At 34.9% G+C, this 18,916-nt stretch overlaps 1 protein-coding gene and 1 long non-coding RNA gene across 2 annotated transcripts in view; one reads left to right on the top strand and one right to left on the bottom strand.

The window, feature by feature from the left end:
- MALRD1 (MAM and LDL receptor class A domain containing 1) overlaps window positions 1-18,916 on the top strand; it is a 754,089-nt gene that overhangs the window by 240,632 nt on the left and 494,541 nt on the right. Inside the window, 3 exon segments of the mRNA XM_038532060.1 lie at window positions 5,697-5,873; window positions 8,475-8,524; window positions 8,526-8,638. Coding sequence (XP_038387988.1) covers window positions 5,697-5,873; window positions 8,475-8,524; window positions 8,526-8,638 — 340 coding nt within the window.
- Window positions 9,046-18,916, bottom strand: part of LOC119871079 — a 28,524-nt gene continuing 18,653 nt past the window's right edge. The window contains exon 3 of the long non-coding RNA XR_005355196.1: window positions 9,046-9,705. This is a non-coding gene — a long non-coding RNA (uncharacterized LOC119871079). The remainder of the gene's footprint in view (window positions 9,706-18,916) is intronic.

Raw genomic sequence — 18,916 nt, 5'->3', positions numbered from 1 at the left:
GTGAAAGGGAATGTAAGGGAAGGGAGAAGAAATGTGTGGGAAATATCAGAAAGGGAGACAGAACGTAAAGACTACTAACTCTGGGAAATGAACTAGGGGTGGTAGAAGGGGAGAAGGGCGGGGGGTGGGAGTGAATGGGTGATGGGCACTGGGGGTTATTTTGTATGTTAGTAAATTGAACACCAATAAAAAATAAATTAAAAAAAATAAAAGATAACCGCAGTGTTTTGATTAATTAATGGGAAAATAGCTATGAGAGAATTTCAGAATGCCATATATGTATAGATGGGGAAATGAATAGGTAGACTTACTTGAAGTGTAGATTATAAAAGCTGTTGGAGTTCAAGAAAGAGAATAAAGGAAATGAAGAAGTCATTTAAAAGCCTATACTGGCTTAAAATTAATGTAAAATACAGATTTATAGGTGAAGTGAGCCTCATGCAAAATATTATAGTAGGAATAAATCCGGGGCTTGACTCATGGAAATGAGTTAGAAAAACAATAAAAGCAACACACTGTATAAAAGTGAACCATTAGGGGTGCCTGGGTTGCTCAGCGGTTGAGTGTCTGCTTTTGGCTCAGGTCATGATCCCAGAACCCTGAGATCAAGCCCCACATCAGGCTCCCTGCTTAGCAGAGTTTGATTCTCTCCGTCCTTCTCCCCTACTTGTGCTCTCTTTCTCACTATCTGCCTCTCACTCAAATAAATAACTAAAAATCTTTAAAAGAAGTTCTGAGAAATAATACCTGTTAGTCTAGAGCAAAGCAAAACTCTTTTAGTAATGGGGGTCAAAAAAAGGCATTTAGAGGATAATACCCACAAACACAAAATATAACTTACTGCACCAGACTCTTAACAAATGATTTATGTAAGTGTGAACATCAGACAAAGATAAAATGAGGTCAGCAATGGCTAAGATGCACAAGGGAATAGACTACAAAGAAATGGCAACACATGGGTAAATCTAGATATACCAATGGATAAATGTGTGTGTAACACAATCAGAATATTTATGCTCTGTTGGGAGGTATGGAAATTGATGCCATGACTTTGGAAAACAGTTTGGCCTTTTCTAATAAAATCACCATAGGGTTCTCCATTCTCTGTGACCAAGCAATTGCCCTCCTAGAAACATCAGGAGAAATGTATGAAATAAAACCTCAAACAGAATCAGCTTAAAAAAAACCTACCAATGATAGAATGGCTAAATAATATATGTTATTTGATCACATCATGAAATATACACAGCAGTCAAAATAAGTGAACCGCAACACTTCAATTAGCAAGGATGGGTGAATGCACACTGCTGAGGAAGTAAATCAAGTTGCCAATAGTTATATAAAGAATGAGTCCATTGATACAAGTTCAAATTTAAGTGGTTTATTTATTTAAAAAGGGCTTACCTGGTGTTCCATGTGTATAGTCACTGTTCTAAGAAGTTCACCATGTAAACCCAGTTAATCACATAATGAGCTAATAGGCACCAGAGATAGTTATCTGGCTTATATGCAAATTAAGAAAAATGATAAAAGCAAATTAAAACTCGGGGCACCTGGGTGGCTCAAACATCCAACTTTATTTTTTTTAAGATTTTATTTACTTATTCATGAAATACAGAGAGAGAGAGGCAGAGACATAGGGGGAGAAGCAGGTTCCCTGTGAGGAGTGGATGCAAGGCTCTATTCCCAGACCCCAGGATCACTCCTGGAGCTGAAGGCAGATGCTCAACTACTGAGCCACCCAGGCGTCCCAAACATCCAATTCTTGATACTGGCTCAGGTCATAATCTCAGGGCTATGAGATCAAGCTCCCTGTCAGGGTCCATGTTCAGGATGGAGTTTGCTTGTCCCTCTGCCATTGTTCCCCCCACCAGCCAACTCACATGCCCTGTTTCTAAAAATAAATAAAATCTTAAAAAAAAAAAAAAAAAAGCAAATGGAAAACACAAGATTCAGTGCACTGCTATCCTGGAGAGATGGGAATGTGGGCGTGGGATCTGCAAGGAAACAGTGGAGGGTTCAAAGCTGCGAGTTTTAATTTCATAGGCTGGATGGTAGATTTATGGCTATTCTTTTTATTACTGTTTAAACCAGGCATATGTTTTCTATCCATTCTTATATCTGAGTAATATGTTTCATAATCAAATATAAAGTGAGAAAAATTTGAGTTGCTCAATAGATCATTAGATCAAAAATTGGCCATTCATATAAAGAAAATTTAATTTAGAATCTTATACAGACAACAGTTAACAGTAAAGTCCAGAGGGAGTAAGAACCTAAATGTGAAGAGTAAAACTAGCAAAATTTTGTGAAATTGTAGAAAAAATATTGATGATAAAACAGGAAACAATTTTTTTCCAGTGAAGCTTTAAAGTACAAACCATAAAGAAAATAACTGATAAATTGAAAGGCATTAAATTAGAAATTTTTATTTTGAAAGACACTGTATAAAATGAAAAGGCATACCATAGACTAGTAGAGTATATTTGCCACCTAGGTGAATGACAGAGGATTAGTGTAGTATATATAGGATATAAACCTATAAATTAATTTTTAAAAACCCAAAGAATTCAATAGAAAAAAAACAAGGGATATTAATAGTTAAAAGCTAGAGTAAGGGGGGCACCTTGGTGGCTTGGTGGTTGAGCATCTGCCTTTGATTCAGGTCATGATCCCAGGGTCCTGAGGTGGAGTCCTGCACCAGGATCCCCCAAGGGAGCCTGGTTCTCCCTCTACCTATGTCTCTGCCTCTTTTGAATAATAAAGTTTTTTAAAAAAGCTAGAGTAAGGTACCTGAGTGAACCCTAAAATTAAAAAAATGTCTCAATACTTAGGGAAATGCATGTTAAAGTATAAAAGAATTTTTATTTCAGACCCGTTATACTGGCAAATCTTTCCTACATTGGATAATACCAAGTGATAGTTGCAGCCTGAGAATATGTGAAATACACACATTTTTGAATGGAAATGGATAAAACCACTTTTGAAATAACTACTTAAGTTGACTGATCACATACCCTATAACTGGAATTTCATTTCAAGATGTTTTATCTTGGAAATACTCTGGCTTGTGTTCACAAAGAAGTGTTCAAAAAGAAATGTACAATGATTTGTATTGTAGTGTACTTTAACACTTTATAATAAGAAAGGTATATACAATGTTACTGCCCTGCCTGACAAGAGATATAGACTATTCATATAATACATATTTAGCTGATGATTCATTTAGTTGAATACCCTAAAGCAGGGAATACTATTCAGTGCTGGAAAGAAATGTACTGTCAAGCCATGTAAAGACCTGGAATAAACTTAAATGCATATTATTAAGAGGAAAAAGCCAATCTGCAAAGGTAACATATGATTCCCACTATATGACACTCTGTGAAAGGGAATGCTATGGGGACAGTAAAAGGATCCATGTTTGCCAGGGCTTCTGGGGAGGGGAGGGATGGCAAGGCAGAGACAAAAGATTATTTTAATGCATACTCTGTATGACACTGTCATGGTGGAAGCATCATTGTACATTTGTTAAAACCCATAGCAAGTAAAACTCTAAGAGTGCACCCTAATGTCAGCTGTGGAAAAGTAACAATGGGTTGCTGGATTTGTAAGGAGGGCCTCAGTATGCATACCTGTTCCCTTATTTTCTTCTTTTCTTTTTTGAGCTACTTAGTTCAAGGAAGCATAAGATCTACTTCACTTCTTGCTGTAGTTCACAATGATAGGCTTCTATACAAGGAGAACTGGAAGTTTCTAGCACAAGTTATAATTTAGAGAGTCTGTTCCTTTCTGAATTTTATACTTTAAAAGACCCCCTGTCTTATAGGTATGGGACATTTTCTTCATGATCAACTCTTACATAAAAAGGTGATATTTTGATCTATCTGCTATATATTTCAGTCTCAGTTCTTAATTATTTCAAAACTTGAGCTAAGAAACAAAGTGCTATTTATTGGACCTTCCTCAAATTCCCAACAGCACCTGAATTCCCAGTCTAGATACTGGATGTTTGCTGTTGCTCAGGTCTCTGCTCTTTCCTCCAAACTCTCTCTGCTTTAGTTTATTAGTTGCCTGGAATTAAAGTGAAAGCTTAGTTTTTCTCCTTCTTGTCAGAACCACCTGCAAATCATTCTTCACACTAATGACAGAGAAGTATTTCTTAAATTGGAAATTGTATACATTGGCATTTCTCCACTGCTTCTTGTATTTATTCCAAACTCCAAAGTTGGTCCCACTTAGCTCTTTATGAAGTGCTAATTGTCTCCCAACAAGTTACACATCTAGTGACTTTATCACACACATTCTTACTGCACCACAAGATGCTCTCTGCAAATTCTCACAGTATTCCACAAACGATGGGCCAGTGTATTTCTCTGCCTTCACACAAATCTTTGCTCATTGCCCCAAAAGACCTTGTACCCCTTTTCATCTTGACAGGAACTCCTCAGCTTTTAAAGCTAAAAACTTGGGGCACCTGGGTGGCTCAGTTGGTCAAGCATCTGACTTTGGCTCAGGTCATGATCTCAGGGTCCTGGAATGGAGCCCTGTGTAGGGCTCTGTGCTCAGCAGGGAGTCTGCTTCTTCCTCTGCCTCTCCTGCTGCCCCTCCCTCTGCCTGTGCACTCTCTCTTTCCTCTCTCATATAAATAAAATCTTTAAAAAATATATATAGCTAAAAACTTAAAACATTACTTTTCCAGGAAGTCTTCCCTACCTCCCATCTGATATATGCCTTTCATGTGTTCTCCATATACAGTGCAATCTTCATTTGTCCATCTATTCATTCACTCTGTCATCCATCCATCCATCCTTCTACTCGTCTATTAATTCGCTTCGCAGTGGTAGTGTACCAACCATGTACCATGGTCTGTGAATTGTACATTTCTTTCCAGCACTGAATAATAATAATAATAATAATAATAATAATAATAATGAAGGAGTGAAAGGATAGGTGTCATTCTTGCCTCCATGGTGTTATACTTTTTATCATAAATGTATCCCGTGGAACTATAATGAAAGATTTATCTAATTGCTTTATCTATTAGTCAGTAAATTATTTTACTGCATTGATGGCAGACTTGGCTTTCAATCCATTGCACCAATCATGTCTATGACATAGCTTGTTATTAATTAGTGTTGATTGAATAACTTACTGTATAAATTAACTTCTATATATTTCTTCTAAGCTCTGTAACTTCAGAAATTATTACTTAATTATATAAATACTTCCAGGTGAATACCTCTAGTTTGGGTCTCACTTGCAACTGTGAATCTTAAATATGTGAGAGCAGATATAACAAGAATGAGGAGTTGCTGGATTAATTGTAGCAGTGGAAGAGCAAAGTTAGTTTACCTAGTGGACTAGAAGGTTTAACCAGACCTTGCCTCTGGTTCCTAATGTCACCCTCTGGGACTCCCTTGACTCCCACTGCTCCTTGCACTGCCCTTGAGCCTCTCATTTATTCTGATATTACTGAACAGTTTTTCAGTAATTTCTGTCTGCACCTTCATTTATTTATATGCAATTATTTGTTACTAAGACTGAGGACTCCAAATTCCATGAAATTCAGCTTATTACCAAAGAGTACTGAATATTTTTTATAATATACAATGTGAAACATACTTAGAAAAACTTATTGTGTAAAATCTTAAATGGAAAATCTATTGAATCATGCCTGTATGTTATCTCCTTTCAAGGTAACTTGCCAGTGGACCTCCCAACTCCACCAGAAATGTCCGCTCCAGTAACATTACCTCCACACAACTGTACAGACAATGAATTTGTTTGCAGGTCCAATGGTCACTGTGTTGAAAAAGTCCAGAAGTGTTATTTTAGATATGATTGTCCTGACCAATCAGATGAATCATTCTGTGGTAGGTGAATTTCTATTTTGTATTAAATATAGCCATGAAACAGATAAAACAATACCTGTATAATCTTTAAGTAGCATGGCCTAGTGCCATAGTTAGAAATTTTCAACTTAGCTTACATGAGTTTTTAATATAAAAGCTGTTTGTATAGCAAATTATAGAAGAATCAGCATGCATTCGTCTATGATGCTCAACAAGAGGTAATTTTTTTTAAATTGATGTTTGGATTCAAAACACTTGTTTCATGGATATTACTTGACTCTGGGACTATGATTTACTAGTTCTTTGCTATCCACCCCCTGTTTGCCTCTATTCTACTCCTCACACTCATGAAATAGGAATGGTCAAGGTGAACGTATTTTAATACTCTCAAATTAGATGAATTTGTTTATATTTTGCTAATAGCAAATATTTGCTATTTGCCATTAGCAAAATATAAAATGAATACTATGTTAAATGTGTAGAATTCATAAGACCCAATTTTAATACAGATGGGCCCCTTTTTCTGGAACTTACTGGCATGTGCCAATATATAGCTTCTAAGGCAAATGTTTAATCTAAAAGTGAACTTCTCAGCCAAAGATACAGTCATAGAGGAGAAAAATTGATCTAGGTCTGAATGGGCAAAGTGCAAGATCAGAAGGAGTGAATACTTTTGCCATTTTTCCCCTTCTCTATTTATTGGATAGTATATGAATTTCCTATAGTATAATATTTCTCAAGTGTCTTGATGATATTAAGGGTTCAGACCATGCAGATAATACAGACTGTAATGAAGCTCTATTCCATCTTCTGCCAGCATTGTGAAGAAGTTCTAAAACTTGGAAAGTCAAATAAGGTTCATGTTTATTTTAATTTAGCAAATGAAATGCTTTTTAATGTAAGAATACACAGTAAATTAACTAACTTATCTAGACCCCCAAACTCAAAAAAATCAAAGCTAACTCACTCTGTGGATGAGACGAGATAGTAATTAACTCAAGTTGACTAGGGATACATACGTTGCACTGGAGATGGGAGATAATATAACGGAAGGTGTTGTGGTATTTAAACTTCCTCCTGGGAAGACCAAATCCTGTTATGATCATACATAAATTGTGGCATTTCTGAAAGCTTACACAGAATCCTGTTAATTACACCTAATGAGTGTCTTTAGTGAATACTGATTTTCTTCTTAGTTCAACTTTGCAATTTTAGTAACATCATTTATGATGGGGTGAGCTGTTTTGATAAAATTCTTTAAATGTCCTGAATGAATATCTCCTACTAAATTACTATTCTAAAATCTTGGGATTATTAATTTACTTTGAATGCACATGAACTGAATTATTACTTCATTCTGAACAAATTATGTGATCTTGCTTCTTCCATCTTTTTGTAAGATGAAATGTTATGTCTGCCTGTTATCTTTGATCTTACATTTTCCAATGCTTTTTATTGTGTAAAGAACACAGCATGAATGCTACTCTCTTAACAAATTTTTAAGTGCACAATATATTATTGTTGACCAGGTACAATGTTGTACAGCAGATCTTTAGGCTCACTCATCTTGCTTGACTAAAACTTTATGCTCTCTAATTTAAGAAAAATCTGTGATTCATTTCTTTTTTAATGATATGAAGAACAGAATCCTATTGATTTTTAAATCTCCGGTGGGTGGGGATTGGAGGGTATCTGGGTGATGGGCAATAAGAAGGGCATTTGATGTAATGAACCCTGGGTGTTATTGCAACTGATGAACCACTGAACTCTACCTCTGAAACAAAAAAAATTATTTAAATCTCTTCACAAGATAATTATATGATCACTATTAATGTCAGAGATTAAATAACATAACTGAATGTTGTGATTAAAAATCACTTTTTTTGATGGAGTGTTTCCTTCTCAAACTTTACATTAAATCATGAACTCAAGTTTCCAAGTGATGATGGTGGTTTGCCAACACTGCTTATGCCACTTAAAAGTTGGAGTCTTCTGTAGTATACACAAGAACAGTGGAGAATTTAAGACACATGGGCATGTTTAGAGAGAAAGAAAGAACATTTCACACAGAGCCTATGTATTTCAAAAATCATTGGAGTTGGAGTTGTAGTTGCATGTGATACTAGAATACAGTCATTACAAGAATATTGAAAAAAATTCAAGGAAAATATTACTGCTTTGAATTAAAGTAGTTTGGAATTTGGACTGACTGCTTCAAAGACTTAACTGAAGTTTAGATTTTAAATAATACTGTGGCAAAAGAATGGACTTACCAGACCTTGGTAAGTAACATCAATGTTATGTGAAGAGAAACTGGCAATGCTTAGATTGCTATTCTAGGACCTAATTAAAATCTCACCTCCTTATCAGAACAAATGTTTTATTATATGCATTTACGCCCATGTTACAGCTACTGTAGATATTTGAATATAGTGCACATAGATTTCTTTAAAACTCTTCTAGTGATTATATAAATCATTTGTCTAATTATTTTAAGTATGCTTAAAAGATAACTTAGAAAAGAAACCCAACAGTAAAAAAGTGCCTGTTACAGGTAAGTTGCCATTTATTGATACATTTATTGTGATTAGTTCATCTTGTCTTTGTTTTACTCTATTCAAGTTATGAAAGTTTGCAGCTTTGAAAAAGGAAGCCTGTGTAATTGGTACCAAGTCAATTCCAGAAATGCTAATTCAAGATTCAAACACATTCAGATGGGGACTTGGTAATGGGACCAGTATTCATCATGGGGAAGAAAATCACAGGCCATTGGTGGATCATACAGCGTAAGTGACCACACATTTTGAACATGTTTTTAGGAACTGTATTAAGCAGCTTCCAAATTCCTGCTACATCACCTTATTTCAAGCCACTACTATTGTAAAGATCAAATTGGAGAGTAGATGGACTACGTGTAGTTTTCATATAAAATTGGAAAAAAGCCATTGAATTTAAAAAGCTATGAATGCTCTTATAAAAGTCATAGAAACTAGAGAAATATATAAGAAAAATAATAATTTGTAATATCACCACAAATGTTGTTTTAAGATTATCTATTCAGGGACACCTGGCTGGCTCATTCAGCAGAGCATGTGACTCTTGATCTCAGGATTATGAGTTCAAGCCCAATGTTGGGAATGGAGCCTACTTAAAAAGTTAAAAAAAATTTTAAAGAAATTGAATAGAATTATCCATTTCTTCCTTCCTCTGCCTGAGTCTTTTGTTTCTCCTTTTTAAGCTCCTCTTTCTCCTCACTTTTCCCTTTTCTTCTAGTCTTTCATCTTTATTGTCACTTATTTTGGTCTTTTCTTTCCAAGGCTTCATAACTCATACCTTTCCTTGTTTTGTAGGCCACAGATATATTTAGAGCTTACTTCTCATAAGGTCCCATCCTTTATTCTTTTCTTTTAATGGTTTCATTGAAGTAATCCTAAAGATGGCGAAAGGATCCCCATTTATATTACAGGGAATGTTTTCAAAACCTTTATGCCTTCATACCTCTCCATAGTTAAAGTTTCAAGAGCCCCACTTCTATGGCTTCTGTTTTCGAGGAAAACTAATGGTGTGTCTACTGCTAGTTAATTATTACCTTGGGCAACTTGACCAGGTACTCAAAGAAGCCATAATATCTTCTGGGCTGGCTTTTAACACTGGTTTTCTGATCTCTCTCTTGTTTTGTTTTGTTAAAATGGTTCCAGTTTTACCATCATTGGATTTCAATATTATCAGCCATGTTGTCCAAAGTATATAGAGTGGCAGATATTAATACCATGTGTTTTGATTCCCTTCAACAGTTGGCAGTTAATTTTGGAGATTTTCAATATTCAAATTTTCCTTGGGCCACTTCTGACTCCTAGAAAAGCAAAGGGTAATTTCAGAAAGTATTTCCGGCACATCTAAATAAACCATATTGCATTAATAATCTGTATTTCAATAAAGAAAAAGGCAAACTAGAATTTTCCTTCCATGTGGTAAACGTGTAAATATGTGTTAGCATATTATAAGCAGAGTAATATAATTGGCTTTTAATTGACTTGTCTTTTCCCCCTGCTCCCTCCATAGACTGCATACTCTGAGGAATCACAGGGTCTGTGGCTTCCCTATTTATTACATTATTTCTAAATGGCTGACATATATTAAGTCTTCATAATTATTTGTTGAATTAATTGGTGATTAGGACCCATATATTTATAGATTTATAATTATGGGCTGCAAAGCAAAAAATAAAATTAAATATATTTTTAAATATGACTATTTAATAGGTAATATTTAAAAATTGGTTCATAGCTAAGTACCATAAATTTGTAATTGTTTTTATCTCCTAGAAGGAGTCTTTGTTTGATGCAGCTTATTTATTTTTACTACAGGAAGCCAAAGAGCGCAAAGTTTTGAGTCCTTGGCCCTTAAATCAATTTTTTTGACTAAATGCCCATCTGTTGGTTAAATGAGGTTTGTTATTAAGATTTATCTTGGGGATGATTTTATATATCATTCCCTCAGGCAAAATTAAGTTCTCCACACTTCATTGCTGTTATGGAATGATGTCTAGGGGAATGTGTATGCCTGTTCTAGATTAGTGGTTTCTAACTGTGTTCATAGAAGCCTTAGGGAAGTTTCTCAAAATGGTGATCAGGGCCACTGTCAATTTATACATACACACACATATACACACACACACTATATATATACATATATATGTATGTATACATACATACATATATATATTTAAATGCAGTTCTGAAACACTTAGATCAAAATCTCAAAGAGTACATCTGGAAATCTATATTTTAGTGTAATTCCTAGATGGTTCTAGAACCTCATCCCTAGAGGGTACCATGTCAGGAAGTGGTGAAGGTATTGATAAAAGAAGATGGCTTTCTCATGTCCTTATTCTAATTTCGATCAGAGCAGATTCATTTTTCTCTTAATATAGTAACTAATTAAAATATAGTACAAAATGTTTCAGGACAAACAAAAAATTTGTTCTAAGGTAATTGCATTTAAAAATAAAATTTGTGTCTTGAAAAATAACGTAACTGAAAAATAGTGTGTGAGAAATATCTTTACCTTTGGGGGCACTGGGTGGTTCAGTCAGTTGATCATTCAACTCTGTTTCCACTCAGGTCATGATCTTGGGGTCATGGGATTGGGCTCCATTCTCAGCCGAGTCTGTTTCAGATTCTCTCTCCCTCTTCCTCTTGCATGTGCGTGCGCGTGCACATGCACACACACATTCTCTCTCTCTCTCAAATAAAAAAATAAATAAAATCTTTAAAAAAAATCTTTCCCCTCAGTTAATCTAGAAGAAATGTAATTTCAAGGCACTCTCTACATTCCTCCATTCATTGTATAATACCCAACATTTTTTTTCCCTCAGACCTTTTTGCCTATCTGAAAAAGACAGATACTTCAAAATACATTGGATTTTAGAATTTGCTTACAGATTGTTGAGAAACTATTTGAATATGAACTATCTCATTAAAAATGCAGATTACATAGAACACAGTTTCTTAAGTGTGTCATTTGTAAAGTAGAAGTACTTTTTCTTAGATTTTTCCTTTTATTTCATAACACTTGTCTTTCAGGTAGAAATGAGTTATAGTCTCCACTGTTGCAAATGCACCTACATTCCTCTCTATGTTATGCGTTTGTGCAGGTTTAACATCATTATAAACTAAAAGGCACATAAATAATGCAAACTGTCCCTGTGACATAACTGTGCACATCATAATCTAAGTGCTAGATGTAAATGTGGATAAAAGCTTCAGTAAAACTGAAAATGTTTTAATGTTTTCTGCTCTGCAACAATAACAATTTCTAAAGCTTTAATCTCTTAGACATTAAATACTAAAATTATTGCTTTCTCCAAGGCTTCTTTGGTAAGAAGATAAGCTAGTATTTTATAGGCCAATTTAGATGCTTTAACACTCTCTCAACATAATTTCTAAAAGATCCAGTTTTATAAATCTAGAATAATAGTTAAATATCAGGCCTTAGTAACACTTTTGCTGAAATAAAAATAAAAGTGCAAACAGTCAAAATCTAAATTAACTGTAATAATTTTCTCTTAACTGTTGTAACACTTGTGGGAAGTGGCATTTCTGGCTGCATTGCCACAGGACTGAGTATAAAGCATAGTTGTACCTCTAAAGCCCAAGGAAAATTGCTACTGTTTACATTATCCTTGAGGTAAGTATCTATTCCTTATATTTGCATACATTAATTTGTGTTAATTAAGTGAATTAAATCACTTTAATTTTATTCCAGTGTATTTTAACTTGATAAGTAATTTGTTAACCACAGTGGCTTAAAAACACGGAATTTAAGAAAAATCTTTGCCGAAAGTAGTACTTGTGCATCATACATAAAATAACAGATATACAATGGTTAGGTAGTATATTTGCTATACAAGGTAAAATTTTAAGAATAAATTCATCATACTGTGTATGATTTTTATGTGTTAGCCGAGATCACTTTTTAATAATAAAATAATTTTATGTCATGGGTATAACTGCATTCAGAAATTAATTAAAACTTCATTTTCATTGTATAATTTTTAAATATGCTTTTCCTTTAATTATATTAAAATGAAAAAAAAAAAGTAGTTTTAATCTATTTCCTGCACAGATGTGTTAGACATCTAGAGGAGACATCAAAGAGCTTTCTGGCCTGAAAGATTGCAGAGATAGCCTTGGCTAGGCACATAATTTGTTAGGTTAGGCATGTGTTTTTGGAGCATCTACTCTGTGAGAAGAGAAAACTTAATCACACATGGAACCAGCATATGCAGAATTGATGTGTAATGCCTCGGGGAAGTGTTATTTGCTGAAAGAGAGGTCCATTGGGAGGTTCAGGTAACTTACCAAGTCTTCAGGTCTATCTTGGTTGTGTATGTGTCTTTAATAATACTTGAAGGGAGTCTTTACTTTTGGATGTTACTGGATAATACAAATGAACTAAGATAATACTATGGATAAAGACCACATACTGACTCTTTTTAAGAACTTAACTATTTTTATTTCTAAAAAAATCTTTCCTTTTACCATAAAAGATGAAATTCATTTTTATTGTAGGAAAATGTTTAAATATAGGTAGAAAAGGTAAACCACATCAGTGCTGATTACACCCTCATGATAAAAACATTGTGTGTGTCTTTACAATCTACCACATTGCTTTCAATTAATACAATAAATAAAAGCAACATTGTTTTCAATTAATTTGCTTTAATTTTATATATAATTTTTAAATACCTATTCACCAATATTTTGTTTGGGCCAATAGTATTCCATCAAATGGATGTACCACCTTTCACTAATTCAGTTCCTCACTATTGATTTAGGAGTTGCTTTTGATTGTACACAAATTTAAACAGTCTTTACTGAACAATATACAGGTTTGCACACATTGCAAATTATATCTTAAGAGTAAAAGAAAATACAGAGTAGAATTTTTAATTGATATTCATTTTTAAACCATTTGATTTATAATTTTAAATTACTCTTCAATAATGTACCCTTTTTTCACAAGCAATACATGACTGTGTCTGTTTTTCTGTATGCTTGCCAAACACTGTCTAATTATTTTTTTCATAGTTTCAGTCTGAAAATATGGTTAAAGTAGGTGGTAATTGTATATTTTCTGCAATTCTTTAGTGCTAAGCAGGTTGATCAAGTTTGTGTGCCTGTGTGCCTTGTGTAGTTATGTTTCTGTGTGTATCTATATTTCCTATTTGTGCTTTTTGCTTGGTTTTCAGTGTGTAATGGTTATTCCTCTTACTGACTTAATCTTTTAAAGCATCGAAGTATTTTTTTTTATTTGTTGTGAAAGTTGCAAAGATTTTCCCCAAGTTTTATTGACCTTTTATTAGTTTTTCATGTTTTCACCCTTCCTAGTTTTTAGGTTGTGCATAGTTATGTCTGCCAGGGTGTCCTTTATAGTTTTGTCTTTTTGTTATTTTTTCCAGAATGATATTTTTCATTAGGTTTATTGAGACATGAATGACATATAACGAGTAAATTTAAGGTGTACAATGTGATTACATTGTGAAATGATTACTACAGGAAGGTTGATTAACACATTCATCATGTCACAACTACCTTTATTTAGAGTATGTGGTGAGAACATTTAAGATCTACTCTCTTAGGAGCTTTCATGTATACAATACATTACTGTTAACTGTAGTCACCATCCTGTGTATTATACCCCAGTAGTTATTTATCTTGTAACCATTTCCTCCATCTCTCCATCCCTTTCTCCCAGGTGACACCTTTTTATTGTCTATTTTTATGAGTTTGATTTTTATAAATTCCACATGTAAGTGAGATCATACAACATTTATCTTTCTCTGTCTGACTTATTTCTCTTAGCATAATGACTTCAAGATCCATCCACGTGGTTCCAAATGGCAGGATTTCTTTCTTTTTCTTTTTAAGATTTTATTTATTTATTTGATAGACCACAGTGGGGGCGGGGGGCGCAGAGGGAAAGGGAGAAGCAAGCTTCCCACTGAGCAAGGAGCCTGATGTGGGGCTTGATCCCAGTACCCTAGGATTGTGATCTGAGCCAAAAGCAGATAGATGCTTAACCAACTGAGCCACCCAGGCACCCCAAGATTTTTTCTTTTTTAGTATTCCTGTGTGCCCACACCTGTATTAGTATATATGTCTGTATTATGCACCATACTTTCTTAGTCCATTCATCTGTCAGTGGAGACTTAGGATTCTTTACATGTCTTGGCTATTGTGAACAATGCTGCAGTGAACATAGGGATGCAGGTATCTCTTAAAGATACTAATTTCATTTCCTTTAGGTATATATACCCAGAAGTGGGATTGGTAGATCATATAGAGTATTTAATTTTTTGAGAATCTGTATTTAATATTTTGAGAATCCTTCATACTGTTTTCATAGTTACTGCACCAATTTGCATTCCCACTGGCAGCACAGAAAGATTTCCTTTTCTCCACTTCCTTTCCAGCATATGTTGTCTTCTTGATGATAGTCATTCTCACAAGTGTGAGGTGATATCTTTTTGTGTTTCTGATTTGTATTTCTTGGTAATTACTGACATTAAGCACAACTTCATATACCTCTTGGACATGTGGATATCTTCTTTGGAAAAATATCAGTTCAGGTCCTTTGCCCCTTTTTTAATTGAATTATTTGGGGTTTTCTTTGCTTTTTTTAAGTATCGAGTGTAGAAGTTCCTTAAATATTTTGGAAATTAATGCCTTATCAGACATATGGTCTACAAATATTTTCTCCTATTCTTTGTGTTACCTTTATTATTCTGTTATTAATTATTTTGTTAATAATTCATTTTGCTGTAAATATAATTTTTTTAGTTTGATGTAGAGCCACTTGTTTATTTTTGCTTTTGTTGCTTGTGCTTTTGGTGTTCTATCCAAAATACTATTACCAAGACCAACATCAAGGAGTTTTTAACCCTATATTTTCTTCCAGAAGTTTTAATTATATTACATATGGGCTTTATTTTTGTCATGTTGCATTTTATGAAATGCTTTTATTATGCTTTTGCTATGAGGATTCTGTGTTTTTTATCCATCGATATATTAATGTGTGTATCATATTTATTGACTTGTGTTAGTTGAGCCTTCTTTGCATCCTAGGGAAAAATCTCATCTTCATGGCATATCATCCTTTTAATGTGCTGTTAACTTTATTAACTAGTATTTTGTTGTGAATTTTTGCATTTATGTTCATCAGGCTATTGGCCTTTTAGTTTCTATATGGCTTTTGTATCTGGATATTGGAGGTCTTATAAAGTGAATTTGGGAGTATTCCCTCTTCTTCAATTTTTTGGAAGGGTTTCAGAAGGATTGGCTTTGATTCTTTAAATTCACCAGTGTTTGGTAGAATCTATGAGTAAAACCATCTTGTCCTGGACTTTTCTGTGTTAGGAGGTTTTTGATTACTGATTCAATGGCTTTACTCATAATTATTCTGCTCAGATATTGTTTTTTTCTTGCTTCAGTCTTGTTAGGTTGTATGTTTCTAGAAATGTATCAATTTCTTCTAGATTATCCAATTCATTGGTATATAATTGCTTATAGTAGTCTCTTCTGATATATATATATGATTAAAAAATATATATATATATTTAAAAGATTTTATTTATTCATTCATGAGAGCCAGAGAGAGAGGGAGAGGCAGAGACATAGGCAGAGGGAGAAGCAGGCTCCAAGCAGGGAACCTGATGTGGGACTCGATCCTGGGTCTCTAGGATCAGGCCCTGGGCCAAAGGCAGGTGCTAAACTGCTGAGCCACCCAGGCTGCCCTCTTCTGATATTTTGGAATGATGTTTCAATTGTAATATCCCTCTTTTATTGATAATTTTATACATTTGAGTATTTTCTCTTTTTCTTGGTTAGCCTAGTGAAAGGCTTGTCAATTTTGTTTAGTTTTTTAAAAAACTAATTCTTTTTAAAGTTTTTTTTAGTTTTGTGAGTCTTTTATTTTATTCTTCTGTGTTTCATTTTTTCTATTCTAATCCTAATTATTTCTTCTTCTGTTACCATTGACCTTAGTTCAAGCTCCTTGAGGTGTAAAGTTTGATTGCTTATGTGAGATATTTCTTTTTTAATGTAGGTGTTTATAATTGTAAACTTTCCTCTTAGAACAGCTTTTAATGCATTCCATAAATTTTGGCATGTTATATTTCCATTTTAATTTATATCAAGATTTTTAAATTTCTCCTTTGATCCATAGTTTGTTCAGTAGTGTGTTTTGATTTCTATGTTTGTGAATTTCCCAACTTTCCTCTTCTTATTGGTAGCTATATAGTGGTCAGAAAAGACATGTGATATAATTTTAATTTTCTTGAATTTGTTAAGACTTTTTTGTGGCTAAACATATGATCTATCCTGGAACATGTTCTGTCTGCGCTTGAGAAGAATGTATATGCTGCTGCTGTTGGGTGGAATGTTCTATATATGTCTGCTACGTCTATTTGATCTATAGTGTGTTTTCATATATCACTATCTAGTGTTAAATAATATATGATCATATAGTCATATGTTATATGCAATCATGTGTATATACAGTCAGATAACACGTAGTGCTCTTTCCTTATTGATTTTCTGTCTGAGTAATCCATCAATTATTGAGTATGGAATATTAAAACCCTTATTGTATTGTTGTTTATTTCTCCATGCAGCTCTGTTATTATTTGCTTTATATATTTGGATGTTCTGATGTTGGATACATAAATATTTGCAATTATTATGGCTTCTTTATGAACTAATCCTTTTATCATTATACAGTGACATTCTTTGTCTCTTGTGACTATTTGAAACTTAGTCTATTTCTGATAGAAGTATAGCCATCCCTCCTCTTTTTTGGTTACCATTTGTATGGAATGCTTTCTATCCCTTCACTTTCAATCTATGTGTGTTTTTAAAACTATAGTGAATCTCTTGTAGACAGCATATTGTTGGATCTAGTTTCCTGTTTTTTTAAACCATCCCAGCCTCTCTAGGTTTTGGATTGGAGAATTCATCCACCTATGTTAAAGTAATTATTGATAGGTAGGGCCTTACTATGGTCATTTTGTTAATTGTATTCTTTTCTTTTTTAACTTTTGTTAATTGTTTTTTTCTGACTGTTTTGTAATTCCTATATTCTCTTCTTTGTTCCTTGCTGTCTTATTTTTCTGATTTGATGACCCTTTGTGGTGGTGTGCTTTGATTCTTCTATCTCAATATTTTGCTCATTTACTACAGGCTTTTTCTTTGTTAGTGCCATGAGGCTTATGTACCCTATCTTATAGTTTCAGCATTCTCTTTTAAACCAATAATTGTTCACTGTGGGGCTTGGATGGGTCAGATGGAAGTAACTGAGGGCAGGAGGGGCTTACTGTTAGGGTCTCTAATTTGATGAGGCTTCTGTCTCTTCTCTGAGATAGGAGTACTCCTGGCTGAGCTCTTTGGTTAGGTGAGCCTGCTGACTCAGCTTGGCATTCAGATTGGGCTGCTTGATGGCTGGCTTCCCTGGTTGAGTGGCTATGGATTGGCTTCATGGTCAGGTGGAGCCACTAGCTGGACCAGCAATCACCTCTGGTTGGCTGGAGTCACAGGCAGAGTGGTGCTACTAGTTTGACTTTGCATATGAGTGAGGGGTGCATGCTGGGTCTGCAATTGGCCCTGGTTGGGTGAGAATGCAGGCTGTGCCCCCAATCCAGATGTGCCTCTGGCATGACTCGGCATTCAGGTAAAGTCTCTTTGGGATTAGGGGGAACCTCAGGCTGTGCTCAGCAATCAGGCAGGGCTGTGGGCTGAGTTCTAGTGCTGGACAGGGCCATTGGCTATGCTTTGTGTCCTGTATGTTGAGCTCCAAGGATGTCCATGGTCACTATTGAGATGTCCTGAATAAGAAGGGCTGTAGTCTCTGCTCAACAATTGAACAGAGCTACTGGGTTGGCTTCTTGTCTAGGTGAGGTCATAGCCTGGGCTGTGTGACCTCCCATAGATCATTGATTAGGCTCCTAGGTGAGGCAGTGTACCACACTGGGTGGGGTTGCTGACTTCCTTCCCTGTGTGAGCAGGCTGTAAGATGACTCTGTCTATAGAGACCTTTGTTTTCTTGTTTGTTTGTTTGTTTGTTTTAAAAATTTTATTTATTTATTCATTAAAGACACACAGAGAGAGGCAGAGACACAGGCAGAGGGAGAAGCAGGCTCCATGCAGGGAGCCCGATGTGGTACTCCATCCCAGGACTCCAGGATCACGCCCTGGGCCAAAGGCAGGTGCTAAACCACTGAGCCACCCAGGAATTCCTTATAGAGACCTTTAGATGGACACCCAGAACCAAACCCAGCCAGTTGGGTTGGGGTGTCATCACTTTTTTTTCTTCACTTCTCATTTTTTTGTATATTTTTTATTAGAGTTTGATTTGCCAACATATAGTATAATACCCAGTGCTCTTCCCATCAAATGCCATCCTCAGTGCCCATCACCTAGTCACCACATCTCCACACCCACCTCCCCTTCCACTACCCCTTGTTTCCCAGAATTAGGAGTCTCTCATGTTCTGTCTCCCTCTCTGAT

This window comes from Canis lupus, chromosome 2 (genome assembly GCF_011100685.1).
Source record: "Canis lupus familiaris isolate Mischka breed German Shepherd chromosome 2, alternate assembly UU_Cfam_GSD_1.0, whole genome shotgun sequence".
NCBI lineage: Eukaryota > Metazoa > Chordata > Mammalia > Carnivora > Canidae > Canis > Canis lupus.
Note: the sequence above shows the minus strand (reverse complement) of the source record. Positions and strands in the feature narration are given on the sequence as shown.